This window comes from Rattus norvegicus, chromosome 5, assembly GCF_021556685.1.
Source record: "Rattus norvegicus strain SHRSP/BbbUtx chromosome 5, alternate assembly SHRSP_T2T, whole genome shotgun sequence".
NCBI classification, from domain to species: Eukaryota; Metazoa; Chordata; class Mammalia; order Rodentia; family Muridae; genus Rattus; species Rattus norvegicus.
This window is the reverse complement of record NC_141538.1, coordinates 152,857,235-152,874,417: the sequence shown is the minus strand read 5'-3', so window position 1 is coordinate 152,874,417 and position 17,183 is coordinate 152,857,235. Positions and strand designations below refer to the sequence as shown.

General features: G+C 52.4%; 1 protein-coding gene across 1 annotated transcript in view; it reads left to right on the top strand.

Moving 5' to 3' along the window:
* Man1c1 (mannosidase, alpha, class 1C, member 1) overlaps nucleotides 1-17,183 on the top strand; it is a 138,972-nt gene that overhangs the window by 50,847 nt on the left and 70,942 nt on the right. Inside the window, exon 2 of the mRNA NM_001108687.1 lies at nucleotides 12,039-12,135. Within this exon, the coding sequence (NP_001102157.1) occupies nucleotides 12,039-12,135 (97 nt within the window). The remainder of the gene's footprint in view (nucleotides 1-12,038; nucleotides 12,136-17,183) is intronic.

Here is a 17,183-nt window from a genome sequence, read left to right as displayed (position 1 = left end):
CTCCCGCCGCTTCTCATCGGGCATGCACTGTACACCAGCCATCGTGCTAAACACTTTACCTAAGAGTCAACCATTCTCTCTCATTTTAGATGTGAAAGTTTGGGCTCAGAGAGGTTGAAACACTCCGGCAAGGGCACACAGCCAGCAAACGGAGGCAGACTTACATAGGTCTGGGTGGTGTCCAGGGTGGCCTCCATTCATGGTGTGCCCAGTTGCTGGTCCCAGACCACACCTGGGGTAGCAAAGAGTTCCATCTTCTGGGACCCACAGTCAGCCATGGTGCCTGAACAGCCATGAGTTGGGTGAGCTCCAGTGGCTCGGGTCTAGGTCCCCACAGGCAGTAAGCAGGGCTTGATTGGCCACAGGTAGGCCGTACCACAGTCACTGTTTGTCACTTCCTGTCCCTGTGCCTGCAAACCTGGGCAGGAAAAGTGGGTAGCCCCTCCCTGTCCCCTCACAGGGGCAGCTCTACAAAACAGCCTTGTTCAGGTTACCAGTCAGCTCCTGTGCTCCACTCAGAGCCTGGCTAGGTCAAGACAATGATTGTGGGATTTGGGAGGCTGAGGCAGGAGGATAGCTGCAAGTTTGAGGCCAGTCTGAGTGACATTGTGAGTTTTAGGTTAGTTTTAGGCTAGGTTAGCTACAAAATAAAACTCTGTCTGGGAGGAAAAGAAAACAAGGGTTGGTGATATGGCTCAGAGAGTAGAGGGGCTTGCTGCCAGGGCAAGACAATGTAAGTTCAAAGCTGAGACCCACATAGAGAAATGACTCCTGTAAGATATTCTTTGATCCTCCCACAAATGTATGCCATGGCATGTACCCCTATCATACATACATACATACATACATACATACATACATACATACATACAATTAATTTAAAAATAAATAATTTTTTTTAAAAAAGGAAGACAAGCCAGCAGGGGTGGCTCCTGGGTGTCTAGCCAGCAGCTGGTTCCTTAGGCTGCACAAAAGTGGAGAGAAGCCACCACCACCCACGGCTCCAATCTGTGCACACAGTCTGTGGATCCCAGTGTCACTGGAAGCCAAACCCTTTCCCCCTGGCTCTGTAGACAGGGCTGGTGTCAGTGCTGGGTGGTGCTAGTAAGGCATACAGTGAGGACAGAGGACACCAGTTGTGGCCTTAAATGACCAGAAAACCCTTTTCCCTTCCTCAATTGGGAAAGAGCAGGTATGTTTGAGCCATTGTTGGGCCTAGCCTGCTGTGCTGGTGAGTCTAATGTGAGTCTAATGCGTGTGTGTGTGTGTGTGTGTGTGTGTGTGTGTGTGTGTGTGTGTGTGTGTGTAGAAGCCAGGGGACAACCTTGTCTGTCATTCTTGGGCACCAGCCATCTTTGTTCTCCTTAGTCCTAACTGTGCTGAAGTCACCAGTTGGGACAGACTGCTTGACCAGTAAGCTCCAAGGCTCCATCTCCGTCTCCGTCTCCAGCTCTGCAGTCACCATGCCCGGCTTCCTTTATGAGTTCTGGGACTGACCTCGGTCCTTATGCTTCCGGGATGCCCTTCACGGACAGACCCGTCGCCCTAGTCCGAGTGACTCTACGGAAGTCCATTGCCTGGCTTCATTCTCACTCTTCTTCCCTACTGGTCCCACGTAACTTCCTGTCCCAAACAGCATGTTCCTTTCTTCCTCAGAAGCCACCTCTGGAACTGTGTCCCCCCTGGCTCACAGACCTCTTTTCTCTGCTGTGGGTTGTTCTGAGCTGCTCAGCGGTATGAACACCCGTGCCTGGAGAGACAGCGGAACCTCTTTTCTGCTGCAGAAAGCCTTAAGAACTTTTAGCACAGTGATACCTTGTGCCTGCCTCCACCTGTGTCACCCATGTGGTGGCCTTGAGTCGTGGCTCCGGGCTCAGGGGGATGTACTTGTGTCCATAGACAAAGAACTAGAGATATCTTGGGGTCCGACTCTTGTTCTTCTGTCTCATGGACCTTCTTGCTTTAGTGCAGAATACAGTCCCTAAAGACACAGACCTGCAGCTGGGTGGTGGCTTTAAGCCCAGCACTCTGGAGGCAGAGGCAGGTGGATCTCTGTAAGTTCAAGGCTAGCCTGATCTACAGAGTGAGTTCTAGGACAGCCATGGCTACACAGAGAAACCCTATCTCAAAAAACCAAACAAAACATCAACAACAAAAGCAGCCTGGCAAGGCATGGGAAGTCAGTAAGATGCTCCCCTGCTCAGAGATGCTGAAACAAGCCAGTTCCTCCCCAGGCTGCTGTTGATCACAGTGTTCTATCAGAGCAGTAGAAACCCTAACTAACGCATGGCCCCAGACACAATCTATTCTCATAGTCACATATCATGAGAACTGTGTGAGGATTGGAGAAGTGACCTGCCCCAACCAGATAGGAAGGTTAAGGTGAGACGAGTGGCTGGAGTGGAGGCAGCTTGGGATACGGCAGCTACGTCAGACTTAAGGAGGGGCAGTCACCATCTGTGCGCGCGCGTGTGTGTGTGTGTGTGTGTGTGTGTGTGTGCACTCCCACACGCATGCGTATACATGCCAGACAGAACGTGGCCTCCCAGGGTCTCTGAAAGCCTTTCTCGTCTACTCAGAGAGCACCTGTCAGCGGACCCCACAGCCTTCCTTTCACTTGAGCACACAAGGGTGGAGAGCCATGTGCTACCATAGAGTCAGACTGAAAGATATCTCTAGTTCTTTGTCTATGGACACAAGTACATCCCCCTGAGCCCAGAGCCACGACTCAAGGCCACCACGTGGGTGACACAGGTGGAGGCAGGCACAAGGTATCACTGTGCTAGAAGTTCTTAAGGCTTTCTCCTGCAGAAAAGAGGATCTGCTGTCTCTCCAGGCACGGGCGTTCATACCGCTGAGCAGCTCAGAACAACCCACAGCAGAGAAAAGGGGTCTGTGAGCCAGGGGGGACACAGTTCCAGAGGTGGCCTCTGAGGAAGAAAGGAACACCCTGTTGGGTTCAGGAAGTTACGTGGGACCAGTAGGGAAGAAGAGTGAGAATGAAGCCAGGCAATGGACCTCTGTAGTCACTCGGACTAGGGCGACGGGTCTGTCCGTGAAGAGCATCCCGGAAGCATAAGGACCGAGGTCAGTCCCAGAGCTCATAAAGGAAGCCGGGCATGGTGACTGCAGAGCTGGAGAGGCAGACGGAGATGGAGCCTTGGAGCTTACTGGCCAAGCAGTCTGTCCCGACTGTGACTTCAGCACAGTTGAGACCAAGAAGAACAAAGTCTGAGATATTTAAAAGTATGTTTTCAACTCCTTAGCGCCAGGCAAGGAAGGCTCATTATGTGCCATTAAGTGGAAAAGTGAGCTATCAAAATGTATGGCACGAAGTCAGGAAATTTATATATGTGTTAAAGGACTTGAAAAACAGAAAAATATTTATGGTGATTACATCTCTGGGTGAGGTGTTCGACGATTTTTATTTGTGTGAACCTGTATTTTCTGACTTCCCCACAGTGGTATCTGGAAATGTTTGCAATACCGAAAATAAAGGCTGTTAACATGAAAGACAGAGGGAATAGCGTCTTGCCCTGGATGAAAGGCGAGCACAGAAACTATGGGGTGGATGCAGCCAAGCGGGGGTTTGCTAAGACAGAGGACGGTGTCTGGAGCTGGGCATTATCCAGCAAGAGGAGTAACAGGAAGAGAAGCCCAGACGTAGGTCCCAGCCAGCCAGAACCCCAGAGCCTGTTCTGGTGAGTTTTTGTATCAGCTTGACAGAGGGTCATTTGAGAAGAGAGAACATCAATTGAAAATGCCTCCACCCTATTGCCTGTGGGCAAGCCTGTGGTCATTTTCTTAGTGATTGATGTGGGAGAGCCCAGCCCTTGGTGGATGGGCCCACCCCGGGCTGTCCTGGGTGCTATAAGAAAACAGCCTGGGGCAGGCACAGTGGATTTCACGCCATAAAATTCGATATCTTACTTTTCTTCATAATGGCACATAATGAGGATTCCTTGCCTGGCGCTAAAGATTGGAAGACATACTTTAAAATATCTGTGTACAGTTTCGCTTCTCAGTCTTTTTTTTTTTTTCTTTCTTTTTCGGAACTGGGGACCGAACCCAGGGCCTTGTGCTTGCTAGGTAAGCGCTCTACCACTGAGCTAAATCCCCAACTCCATGTGTGTGTGTTTTGTATGTATGTGTGTGTATGTGTTTTGTATGTATGTGTGTATATGTGTTTTGTATGCATGTGTGTATGTGTGTATGTGTTTTCTATGTATGTATATGTGTGTGTGTGTGTGTGTGTGTGTGTGTGCGTTCACGTGCCTGTCCGTGCATGCATGGATGGAGGTCTGAAATTACTGTCAAGCATCCTACTTAGGCTCTCTGTTTACATTTTAAAAAATCTACTTTACTTTTGAGTGTTTGCCGTGTGCATATGTGTGACAGTGTGCGTGCTCCCACCCACTGAGGTCAGAGATGTCAGATCCCCCGGAGCCACGGTTATAGGTAGGTGTGAACTGCCAGACTTGGGTGCTAGAACTGAACTGGGTTCTCTGCAGCAGCAGCAAATACCCAGCCGTCTCTCTAGTCCTCCCACCTAATTTTTGGAAATGCGTCTCTCACGGAACTTGGAGCCTGCTATTCTGGACAGCCTGGTTGGTCAATGAGCCCTGGCGGGCTCTACCGAGCACTGCTGCTAGAGGCACGAGCCACTGGGCACCACTTTCCCCATCAGCGCCAGAGCGATGGCCTCAGGTCCCTGCGCTCGTTCAGTAAGCGCTTTACCCAACAAAGAGAGCCGCGGCCCCAGCCTCCCCAGCTGTCATCTTTGAGCACTTCACACACGCTAATAACTCCTCATCTGTTTCCTCTGACGAGACTCTGGATGAAGGAAAGTGTTTGAAATGTTTCGTGTACAAAGATACGCACCGTAGCGTTGCCTTACAAACGAGAACTCGCAGAAATGTCTACAGTTGGGCAGGCAGATGAAGTAGGAGCTGATGGAGGTGCTCCAGGCTGTTAGGTAGCCATTAACAGTGCTGTTTAGGAAGTGTCTGTCACGACGCGAGTGTGTTTGTGTTGTATTCACTGGGAGCAACGAGACGCCAAAGTCGGAACGTGATCAGATTGAATGATGGGTAATCGTTTCCCTTCCGTCTGCTTTTCTACTTTGAGTCCGTGTACTTCTAGATTAAATTATAGACAGTTGTGTGGATAGGAACCAACCCTACTTTTTAAAAAATTATCTATTTAAAAAAAAGTCACAGTCTTCTCTGTGCTGCTATAACAAAATGCCTGAGGTGGGTACTTTAAAAAGAAAAAAAAAAAAAGATCAATTTGGCTCGCAGTCATGGAGACCAAAAGTGTTATGCTCCACTCCACATTGCTGAACCACATCGTGTGAAGGAACAGAAAAGAGAAGGGAGTGTGTAAGGTGGGCAGAAGAGAAGAAGAGGAGAAAAAGGGGGAGGCAAGAATCTGAAGAAACTCCAAAATAATCCCCCTTCTCAGCAGCCAGTTCTGCCCAGTGAGGCAACCCCCTCCAACAAGACCTTCACTGATCCTTTCCCAGGGTCATGCCCCTGTGCCATGGTCACCTCCACCTGCCCCCGACAGCTCAGAGGTGCCATACCTCACAGCTCTGTTACACTGAGGACCAAACACATGGCCCCGTGGGGGACGGACCTCATCTAAACCACACATGCTGAAGGGGGCATTGAGGATACAGAACAGAGCCCAGAGGAACCTAAGGAAGGAGCAGAAAGGTCGACACGGAGCAAATCTTCTGGAAAGTGAGCGAAACTGTAAAAGGACCCTTTCATTAAAAAGTAAGAACCATTAAGAATGGACAGTCCATTTGAACATGGCAGCCTCATCCCAAGAGAACAGCCAGGTGGACAGTCCCCACTTTGTCTGATGGCTTCTACAGGACAGGCTGTGTTTGGTCGAGAGCCTGCCGTGCTGGGGAGGCTCTGGGGTGGGAAGACCTGAGGGTAAGAGTTGGGGTCCCCAGCTCTGAAAAAAAAAGAGTTGGGAAGTAGAATTCAATGGGACGGACACTGAGTGAACGTGGTGTCAGTCTTCAGCACGATTCCCTCATGCATGCGTGCTTTCTCTCGTTCATTCTTATCTATGTATAAACGTCTATCTATGCTCTGAACCGTCTGAGAGTATGCCGCAGACGCACGGCCCCTAAATACATAGCTGTGCGTCTTCAGTAAGATCAACACTTCCCACAGCACCATGGAAAACCCGTTAGAACCAGAATGTTAGCACTGTGGTGCTCTCTGTTCCGGAGGCCTCATTCAAATCTGTCTGGCCTCTATAACACCCTTCCCCCTAGGCATCCATAGTCACTGCCAGATGGTGTTTGCTTCCGGAGTAGCGGGGTCTGGCTAATTTGTCTCCTTCCTTGTGAGTGTTTCTTGATCTTCCTTTCTGATGTGTCTTTAGGGTTTGTCCAGGTGAGGCATTTTAGGGGCAGAAATATCTCTGAGGGGTTGCTGGATTCTACGTGCCATGTGGCAGCTACTTCTGGCCACATAGGGTTTTTTTTTAATATGTAAATCAGTAGTGGCTTCATTGAGATGTAATTCCTAAAGACCACCTTTTAAAAAGTGTGCTATTGGGCTGGGGAGGGGGCCGTGGGTCAAACGCTTTTATATTGTAAGCATGAGGACACGGGTGCGGGTCGCTAGCAGCATCATGTGTCTGTAGTCAGCAGTCGCTAGTGGCTTAGTGGCGACATACATCTGTGATCAGTACTTGGGAAGAGGGAGGCAGGACACTTGGGGTTTGTTGACCAGCCAGCCTAGTCAAACTTGTGAGCCAGGTAAGAGCCTCCCCACCCCCCTCCCCAGTCTCAGAAAATACTATGGGAGGACACCCAATGTTGACCTCTGACCTCCGCACGCACGCGCACACCCTTCACACACCCTTCGTCCCCAATGGCAGTCTCGTCCCCTCATGCTCCCCAACCTCCAGCAGCCAGCGCTCCACTCTGTCACCAGTACTCCCTTCTGAGTGTCACTCTTTTTTTTTTTTTTTTCTTTTTTTTTCAGAGCTGGGGACCGAACCCAGGGCCTTGCGCTTACTAGGCAAGCGCTCTACCACTGAGCTAAATCCCCAACCCCATCACTCTTAATTAGAATCATACACTAAGATACATTTCTGGGCCTGGCTCCTTTTCCTTAATGCAGGGTTGCAGGTGTTCATCCGCGTTGCTACGTTCTGTCATCCTTTTTATGGTCACCGAATATTCTTTCGGATAGGTACACCGCAGCCTGTGGCTCGTTTACCAGTCGACAGGCCTTTGGTTTATTTCCTCTTTCTGGCTGTTTAAAATAGTGTTGCCACGAGCGCCTGTGCCCACGTTTCTATGTGGTTGTCTGTGTTCCAGTTTCACTCGGTTGCTATGGCGGTCTCAGCAACTTGGGCAGTGATGGAGTTCAGGGCGGGTCCTGAAGCAAAAGGCATGGAGGAGTGCTGCTCGCTGGCTCATTCCTTGGTGTGATGCTTAGCCAGCTCTATCATGCAACCCACCTGCCTAGGGATGGTGCTGCCCACGGGGGGCTGGGCTCGCCCACACTGGTGAAGGTCATCCTCACAGACATGGCCGTGATCCATCCGATCTGGGCAGCCCATCAGTTGAAACTCCCTCCGTAGACTTTCGGTGTGCCAAATTGACATCCGACACTAACTAGGACATTATGTTTGAATTCCGGTTGTGTGCTAGGGGTCCTCAAGAATGCAGAGGACCCGTGGAGTCAGGGGTTCAGTAGGAGGTCTTGCTGTCAGGCTCAGTGCGTGGTCTCAATCACGGGTGTGGTTTATTAAAGCAATGGGCACGAGACAAAGTTAACCAAGGAGCCACTGCGGGACAGCAGTGTGGAGGGTACCAGGTGCAGCTTTCAAGTGTCTTCCCCCACACCCCCAGGGAAACCACACAGGATGCACCTGCAGCATGAGATTGCGACTGTGCAAGGGACCCTTACCGTGTGCGTTCCTTAGAGACTGATCATGTCAGCACCCTGTGCCAAACATGTCCTGAAATCCCAGGCCATGGGCAGAAAAGGAGATACTCCGTGTAAGTGTACTTGTGTCTTCTTGGTTCAGTGGGTCTCCTGACCAGTCAGCCAGGTGTGGAACACTCAAGAAATTCATCTACCCGGAGGCTGGCTCAAGCCCAGCGTGACCAGCAGGCTTTTCTGAGGATGGACCTCCTGGGCCTCCTAGGCTGACACATTTTTTCCCCATAGTTATTTTACTCGTGATCATCTTACCTAGAAAGACTGGGTTAAATGCTAACTGCCCCTGTCTTGGTTTTTATTGTCAGCACAACCCAGAATCACCTAGGATCAGAATGTCTCCGTGGTGGGCTTGCTTACATCAGTTTGGCCTGTGGTCTGCGGAGAACTGTTTGGACTGTTGGTTGATGTGGGAGGGGCCCAGCCCACCGTGGGCAGCACCATTCCCAGGCTTCCAAAGTGAGCAAGTGAATCAGTAACAACAGTGCATCTCCTGGGCTCTGCTCCAGTTCCCGTCCCTACTTCCTCAGTGATACACTATGACGTGGAGCTGTAATTTCTCCAGCTTGCTCTGGTTACAGCATTTATCACAACAGAAGGAGAAACCAGACCGCTCCACGTGGGAACCTTTTCCTGCCCATCTCCATCACTACCCGTCATTGATGAGGCCTCCCGTCTCCCTGCATCCCTGCCACTGCTTTTACTGTCATCTTTCTGCGTCCTTATGCAGGGCTTCAAGTTAGTGATTTGCAAGAGCTTAGAACAAAAAGGATCAGAGGCAGTCAAAGTGAGTTCTCCAAGAGCAATCCTGCCAGCCTGAACCCGTTTTCCTTCACTGAGAGATGGGTTTTGCCCACCTTGCCTGAAGGTTGGCAAGTGGTGCTAGATCCAAGAGGAAGCCCTCTGGTGATTCCTCGCCCTCAGCCCAGCCATTTTCGCTTACGCCCCAAGTCTGGGTTGGCACACAGATGCCAGCCCGTCTAGGCTGAGTTTGCCCGAAGCAGGCAGACATAGAACTGCACGGTCAGATCTGGTTCCACAAAGATTAGGATAGCGTAGGATGGGAGGCAGAAATGGGTGTCACCAGATGTGGCAGACAGAGTCTGGTGAAATGGGTGTCACCAGGGACAAAGGGCAGACCGGCAGCTGCAGGGTGGCCAAGGCCGGTTGATACTGTGTGTCTGATTTTTTTATCAAAATGGGTGATGACATCACAGGGTACCGGAGGGGAACGTGGTGTGGGAAGGTTTGTGGTCACAGAGGGTGCTGTGACTGAACATGGGGGACTCGGAGGTTAAGCTGGGGGGAACCTGTTGACATAGCAGGACAGGACTGTTCAGCTAGGGGGACAGGAGACTTGGGTCCCTGAGGGGAGTGTGTGTGGTGTGAAAGATGCTTCTTGACAAGGGGAGAACAGATTAGATGGATTCAGGAAGGATTTGTGGGGTATTCAAGGAGAGCAAGCTTAATTCTCTACTTAGGAACGTGGGGGAGACAGGACGTAGTAGCCTGAGTGACGACCTATGGGGTCTTGAGGATCTTAGGATCACATCACGCCTTTGAACGAGGTCCCCTGGTGTTCACCTTGTATCCCTACCTGTCTGACCCAGCATTTGGGACCCAGCAGACTCCTCTGAAGACTGTCTCTCTGAGCAGCCCTTTGGCAGTGGCTGGTTCCCACCCATATCATGGAATTCACATAGGGCCTCCTGCCCACCGGTTAAGTTGCAGGGCCAGTTTTTCTGTTTGTTCTTTCATTTGGTGCTTCAGCAAATACTTCACAAGCCTCCTCCATGTGCCAGTGCCAGAGCGTGGTAGGCAGGACACAGGAATAGGGGGGTACGGGGCTGATTTGATGGCAGTGGGAACAACCCTTGATCCCGGGCGCCAGAGTATCTTTGTGCTTGCTTTTGAGGCCGGGTCTCATGCAGCCCAGACTGGCCTCTAGCACACCATGTAAGCAGGTGAAATCGGATCGTGGGCTGCCTCAGGCGGTGCTGGGACTGACGACTCCCTCAGCCCGAAGGAAGATGAGCAGCAGGGAGAGGGGAGAGGGTGGAGCTGTTGAAAGAACACTGCCTCCACATACAGCTAAAACCGTAGCCCACGCCCTAGCAGGCGCTTGCTAGGTGTGTGCACGCTCATCCGGTGCCCAAGCATCTCAGCCTGAGGGGTGGCGCGTGCGTGTTTGAGGGTTTGCACACAGAGACAATTGTGTGCCTTCCCAGTCCATCCCCAGGTGACACGGAGATCATTTGTGCCTTTGGCCACCTCGGTGCTTCTCCACTGATGCAGCTGGCAGGGACAGCCTTGGGAGACACCTGGGAGGCTCATGACTCCTCCTGAACACTCGTTTCTTTCCACGTAGGGGTTGGTTCAGGGTGGGGTACGGCAGCCCACACAGCTCTGCTGTGGTTTGTGCTCTGAGATCTGCTTGCTGCTGCCTACCCCTCTGCCAACGGCAATGGCGGCGGGGGCAGGGGCAGGGGGTGCAGAGGAGAGAGGGAGGGAGGCTGGGGGTGCAGAGGAGGGAGGGAGGGACTCCATTCTTCCTCCACGCGCATACCCAACAATTATTCTCTGTTATTGCCAATTCGAGATAAGTAGAAAATAACAGAGGAGTGGGGGCGGGCCTCCAGACCCGTGCTGAGCTCTTGCCATGAAGCTGGCGTAAACCATGGGAGCAGAGAGCCGCACAATGGCTATGTGTGATGGGGGTCCACTGCTCTGGGCGACAAGACACATTCCAGTCTGGCTAGCTGTGCTGTCCTTCTTGGAGCCTTGGTGTCATCATTTGGGACGCGGGGACATGATGCTAGAGCATCCTGCGGGTCAGAGTCCAGGCCACACCCCTGTGAGGTCACACCCCTGTGGATGTTGGTCACAGCAGCAATGATTACCAGAAGAGGTGGCCTTTAAGCCTGGGTACCAGGGAAAAGGCAGACCACTGGGAGCACGGGGAGGGGGTAGGGTTGCCTTAGAGGCAGGCGCTGCCGCAGGAAACACAGAACGGAGTAAACCAAGACACGGCAGTGTTTGAAAACACTGAGAAATGGGGACCGGTTGAAGGCATGTAGTGGCTCGGTTAGCAGCCTGCTCACCTAACATATAGACCACCCTGCTCCCAGCCCCGAACCACAGGAGAGGGGCGGACAGGAGAACCAGAGGTTTAAGGTTAAACTTCGGCAGTAGAGTGAGCTACCCGGGCTACATGAGACCCTGTCTCAAAAACCAAGAAAGCCCTGCCCTGCCCCACTGTCACCCCAGAGCTCCGACCCCGCGGACCCTCCCTTGCAGAAGTGAAAGGAACGGAGTATAAAAGCAATGAGGGAGACTGTGGGACTCAGGAGCAGGGTGGGCAGATTGTCCCCGTGTCCCTCAGCCTCCAGGCTGAGTGTAACCAAGGAGCAAGCACCGGTCCTCCTGAGGAGCCAACTGAGTGACGGTCCTCAGGCACTCGGATAGTGTGTACAATGCCCCGGGCTGGGTTCTGTCAGGAAAACTGAGGCAAGGCAGGTATAGTGTCTGGCCTCAAGGAGCTCCTGCCCCACAGCCATACAGATAACAAATGACAATGACCAGCTAGCGCCCAAGGAGCCTAAGTCAGGCCCCATAGAGTCTCAGTGTCTTTTGGGGACAGACCTGTCACTTCTAAACCAGAGAGCGTACATCCCATTCCCAACCCTCTCACTCCCGAAGTCTGGGCCGGTTACCTCATTCCTGACCCAGCTCCTCACGTACATGTTGGCTTCCACACAGCTCTCCTGGGCAGTCTCCTACCACTGAACCACACTCCCCGCCCAAGAGTTTCCCCTCTTCTTTCTGGTTTTCCTCTTCGCCTCGAAGGAAGCCGGAATCCAGTCAACGCTTCAGGTTCCTCCTGGGAGACCCATGCGTGGTCTTCGGTGTGTGTGGCGTGACCTGGAGGGGGACTGCGGCTGTCTGCGCAGCTCTGACTGGGACTAAAGTCAGGCTGAGACCTTGGAAGAGGGGTACGGTGGGTGCCACTGGCCACCAGCATCGTCTCACCGGGGCCTGGTCCCCTGCTCTTTCCCGCAGATGATGCGGTTTTCGTGGCAGAGTTACCGCCGTTATGCGATGGGGAAGAACGAGCTTCGGCCACTCACAAAGGACGGCTTCGAGGGCAGCATGTTTGGTGAGTTGACACAGACCCCCGGGAGTCGAGCACAGCAGCTCCACTTTGGTCCATCCTTTCCTGGGCTCTCCCAAGCTTTCTCTGGACTCAGAGAACCCAAGTGCGTCTGTCCGCTCCTACATCCTCACCTCCGAGCAGTGGAGCTTGGGAAGGTGAGGATGGTGAGGGGTGGGGAGCATGGAAGACTGGGTAGATACACCTTATGGACGGTGGTGGCAAGGAGGCTTTGTCTCCAGAGAGAGCCAACAGGTGTCTAGAGAGGCCCCGTTCGGGCTGCCTTAGACATCCTTCATGTTGCCTGGTGACAGCAGCCACATGCCCTTCTGTTTCTCCTGCAGCCCTTTCTGGCTGTGCCCCCTCCCTACTGCAGCCTTCTTTGAGCCCAGAGCCCCCTCTGCATCTCCTGAAGGCTGCAAGCTCAGCCGTGTTTCGGATGTCACACCTCTACCTGTCACAGTGCTAGCTCCCGCTCCATGGGCCCTCTAGAGAGAAGACGCTGGGGACAGCCTGAGCATCTCCTTCCTTAAAGGAAGGATGACTCGCTACACCGGGTAATGGGTAACGGCAGCACCATACTCCCCACTCCTCACTCCCAAGGAATGCAGGCTGCTGGATTTGGATCCAGAGAAGCAAGCCTGATACGGAAGCCCCAGGGAAACCTGAAGGGTAGCTGGATGCCTGAGGCTGGGGCCTGCGTGTGGACCCCCCCCCCCCAGGATCTGGGTTGGCATTACAAGAAATGGAAACCAGACCTATATTCTCCTCCAGTAGTCAGCAGCAGGGATCCCTGCCTGTCTGGATGAGTCACCCCTGTGGCAGGAGCGAGGGATATGGATTTGAGCAACTTGGTGCATTTATGAATGGAGGAGGAAAGGGGGTCCAAAGAGTAGAAAGTGGGCAAAATAAACAGATTGCAGTTGCTCTGTCTCATAAATGCAGCCACTGCTGATGTCGCTGCTGACGACGCTGCTAGCGTCTCTGTCCATGGCCTTCCAGTTTTCCCTCTGTGCATTTTTTGTCTATACAGTTTGGACTCCATGGGAGGGACTTTTGTGTTGGCATTGGTGATTGTGGCTCAGGCCTTTAATCCCAGCACTCAGGAGGCAAAGGGCAGGGGATCTTTTGAGTTTGAGGCCAGCCTGGTCTACAGATTGAGTACCAGGATAACCAGTGCTATATGAATAAACCGTGTCTTGAAACAACAAAAACAAAACAAAACAAAAAAGAATGTGCGTTGGTCGGTTTTCTCATTTCTATGGCCAGATATTTGACAAACGTCAACTGAAGGAAGGGAGGGTTTCTTTTGGCTCACAGGTTAAGGGCACACAGTCTGGCTTGGTGGGAAAGGGCTGGGGCTGGAATGTGAAGGGGTGTTGTTATTGTTTCCACAGTGAGGGAGCAGTGAGAGGCACTCAGCCTTTTCATACAGTGTGTTCCCTGAGCAACACCGAGAGAGAAGTGTGCCTCACTGAGATCTTGAAATCCAGTCAAGTTGACAGTGAAGATTAACTGTCACGGAGTAGTTGTATTGCGTTTTTAAAAATCTTTGAGCCAGGCGTGGTGGCGTATGCTTTCAACCCAGCACTGGAGAGGCAGAGGCAGGCAGATCTCTGAGTTGGAGCCCAGCCTTGTCTACGGAGTGATATCTAGGCCAGCCAGGGCTCCATAAACTCTATCTAAAGAGATGAAGCTATAGTAACCATAGTGAGTACTGGAGATGCTTCTCCCTGTGTTGCCCAGGTTGAAGTTGAACTCCCGGGCTCAGACAGTCCTCCAGCCTCTGCTTCCTGAGTGGCTGGGACGACGGTCTCCTCAGCTCGTATGAAAGGACTTTACTGGTTTGGCTAACTGTATGGATGTGTCGCCGTGATTCATGAGACTCCCTCACTGATGGACAAAGGTTGTTTCTGTTTTATTCCGTTAAGAATAGTGTAAGAGTTTCACTCCAGACATAACCATTCAGGCATGACTTCCTAGAGATGACTCTTGGGATGTTTGGGGGAAGAGATGGTCTTGGGCCTCAGCATGAAGTATGAGGACTTCTGACAGGAGTCCGGCTGCCTCCTCTTTCCAGCACAGAGACCTGCCACTGGGTGTCTGCCACCTGCCACCATCAGCTCAGCCTCGAGGACAGGGAGCTGACATGGCTCTTCCCAAAGCTGTTGAAACGTGGACTAGCGGGCTAAGTGGGACTGTAATAAGAAAGTGTCCCCCTTTCTTCTCTGTAAAGGGGAACTGATGTTGTTGGTTGGGTGTCTATGTCTGAAACTGTGTCAGCATAGAGCCAGCTGTTGTCTAGTTTTACAGGAAGCACTTCTACGAGGGACTGGGATCAGTTAGGCTCCATTTGGTGCAGTCCCCAGGGTGTAGGGTTTAAGGCACAGCTCTTCAGAACTTCACTCTGTAAGGGAAATTGCTAGGCGTCCGGAACAATGGAAAGAACAAATCACCAAATCCAGCCCTGTACCACATTCCTGATTCCTTCCCAGACTCTGTAGGGGCTGTGGGGTGGTCTCTAATGCCATCAGTGACTTCCAGAGCCTGAGCCCCGTAGACACAGGATGCCCCAGGGTAGGCCGGAATAGGTAGATCCATCCTGCCCAGCCCCCTGTATGCAGTGCTCAGATGAGACAGGCTCCCACAATCTGGTCCTGGGGATCCTCTGGGTGCCTGCATGTGAGGAGGATCCTGAGTTCACACTGGTGCCCCCCTTTGCCAAGATATACAGGAGCTGTGGTGAGAATGGCCACTGCCTGAGTGTGGTCTCCCTGTGTGGCCCTTCCCCATGCCAACCACCCTATGCTGTCCCATCCTTCCTCAGATCAAAGCCGTTCTTTCTCTGAGGGCGGAAGCGTCTTGCTGAGATGTCTTTCCAGCCCCTTCTCGTGAGGCATCCCACTGTCCTCAGTAGCTTGTTCTCATCCACATCCGGCTCAGCAGGCCCCACCGGAAGACACTCCCAATGCCCCACTGGTTACCAGAGAAGACAGTCAACTCTTGGCCTGTCACTCAGGCCATAGAACGTGGCTTTCCCTTCCTCTGTAAGTTTGCCAGATGGGACACGTACCGCCCAACTGGATGGCAGAGAGGCATGGACTTCAGGTCCAGATAAGTTTGCATGGCTCTTGGCAGAGAGGGCAGGGCCTCAGTTTCCTGGGCCTGTGATAATCATAATTATTTTATACATTTTACACATTTTATTTGCTTATTTTGTGTGTGGGAGCACAGATTACAATTTGTGCAGGTGGAGATCTGCAGAATTAGTCATCTTCTATAACACGGGTTCTGGGGGTTGAACACTGGTTGTCAGATTTCTTGATAGCTGCCTTTATCTGATGAGCCATCTTGCCGGTTTTTCCCGAGATGATTAGTAGGGAGATGTGCACAGGACCCAGCCCTAAGCACCAAGGAGGCACATGGTCACTTGCTCTGACTGTTCCTGTCACAGAGGCCAGTCTTCAGCCTGGGACAGAGTGTGTGTGTGTGTGTGTGTGTGTGTGTGTGTGTGTGTGTGTGTGTGTCTGTCTGTCTGTCTGTCTGTCTGTCTGTCTGTCTGTGTGGTGGCAATGGTAGAAGAACCAGCCCCAGATTGGCAGCCACCATGTTTAGAGCAAGTGGCTTGGTGTACAAAAGCCCAGTCTCTGCCTGTGGAAAGGCCAGCCACTACACCTAGAAAGTAGGAGACTGAGAAGTAAGCTCACTGAGAGGCCCCGCCTCCACAGCCAGAGGGCGGGGAGTTAATACCACTCTGCTGTTCCTAGCTGTGTGATCTTGGGCTAGTTTCCTAACTTCTCTGGGCCTGTTTGCCCAGCTGCCCAGCGAGGCCCTAACAGTGTTTCCTTCCCAGGATTGATTTTAAAGGAAGTGGCCAGCACACACAAACAGAAGCACGTGCCTAGCACATAGGCTGCAGTCCTAGTGTAGGAAGGGCCCTGATGTCAAACTGTGCCGATCCTGTGTTGTGGGGGCACGCCCAGGTTCCCTGGACCCAGAAACCCATGTAAGGGCCAAAGGGCTGTCCCCATCCCGTCTCTGTTGCCCCTGGTAGGAACACAGTGGGCACTGCTCCTCCTGGCCAGTTCGTGCAGTGTCTTAGAATCCTGTAACAGCAGCAGGGGATAAACCAGCCTGTTGCCAACAGAAGGTTTGGGGTGTCCAGGGCAGGCAATCAGTAACACCCCATCTTCGGACTCTGCGTGAGCCAGTCACGACTGCACTTGGTGATCGTTCACCGTTCTGTCTGTGCAGTGTGAACTCAGCACCTTCCTCACAGGAGCGCCACAGGACAGAGCCTTGTTACCGCCGGAGGGGCCCTTTGATGGTGCAACTATTCCATTGGTTTAGAGTAGGGGAACTGAGGCTCGGCATGGGGAGAAGGGACTTGCTGGAGGTGACAGCTTGGGTTAACCCTAGTGGCTGGCATCCCAATCCACTGCACTTCGTAACACCCATCCGGAGAGTAACCGGATTGTCACCTGTGGCCTGCCACTGTGGCCAGGTCACAACCAGATGTATATAAGCTCAGAGCTTCATAAAACCGTCTTTCAGGAGGTGTAGGTTGGGGCCAAGAGTCCTACTCGCTCTAAGTACACTTCCTTCCAGACACCAGAGCTGTGCTCCAGTGCACTCTTGTCCCTCGTAAGGTGTCATTTACCCGCATTGACCCAGTGTGCTTCATTTCACAGGCAAGAGGACAGAGCTACCAGGACTTGGCAGTGTAGGCTCCAGAGCCCTACAGTAAGGTGCACACAGTGTAGCAGGACAGAAAGCTGCCTCAGGGTTAGAGGCATCTCCCCCCCTTCCTCCACCCACCACAGCTAGGGTCCTCATCACCTGTCCCTCAGCGTCTTTACTGGACATGAGCGGAGTTTTTAGAGCTCAAAAGACTCGTCTCCCACCTAGAAAATCTGCCCAGCAACCTCAGGAATATCTGCTTGCAGCCGTGCCATTGGCTGTCTGGGCTGAGCTGCAAGGAGCAGGGGTTTGAGAGTCAGGCCAGCCTGGGTTTGAATCCTGGGTCTGCCGCTTACTTGTCCTCCAAACCTGGG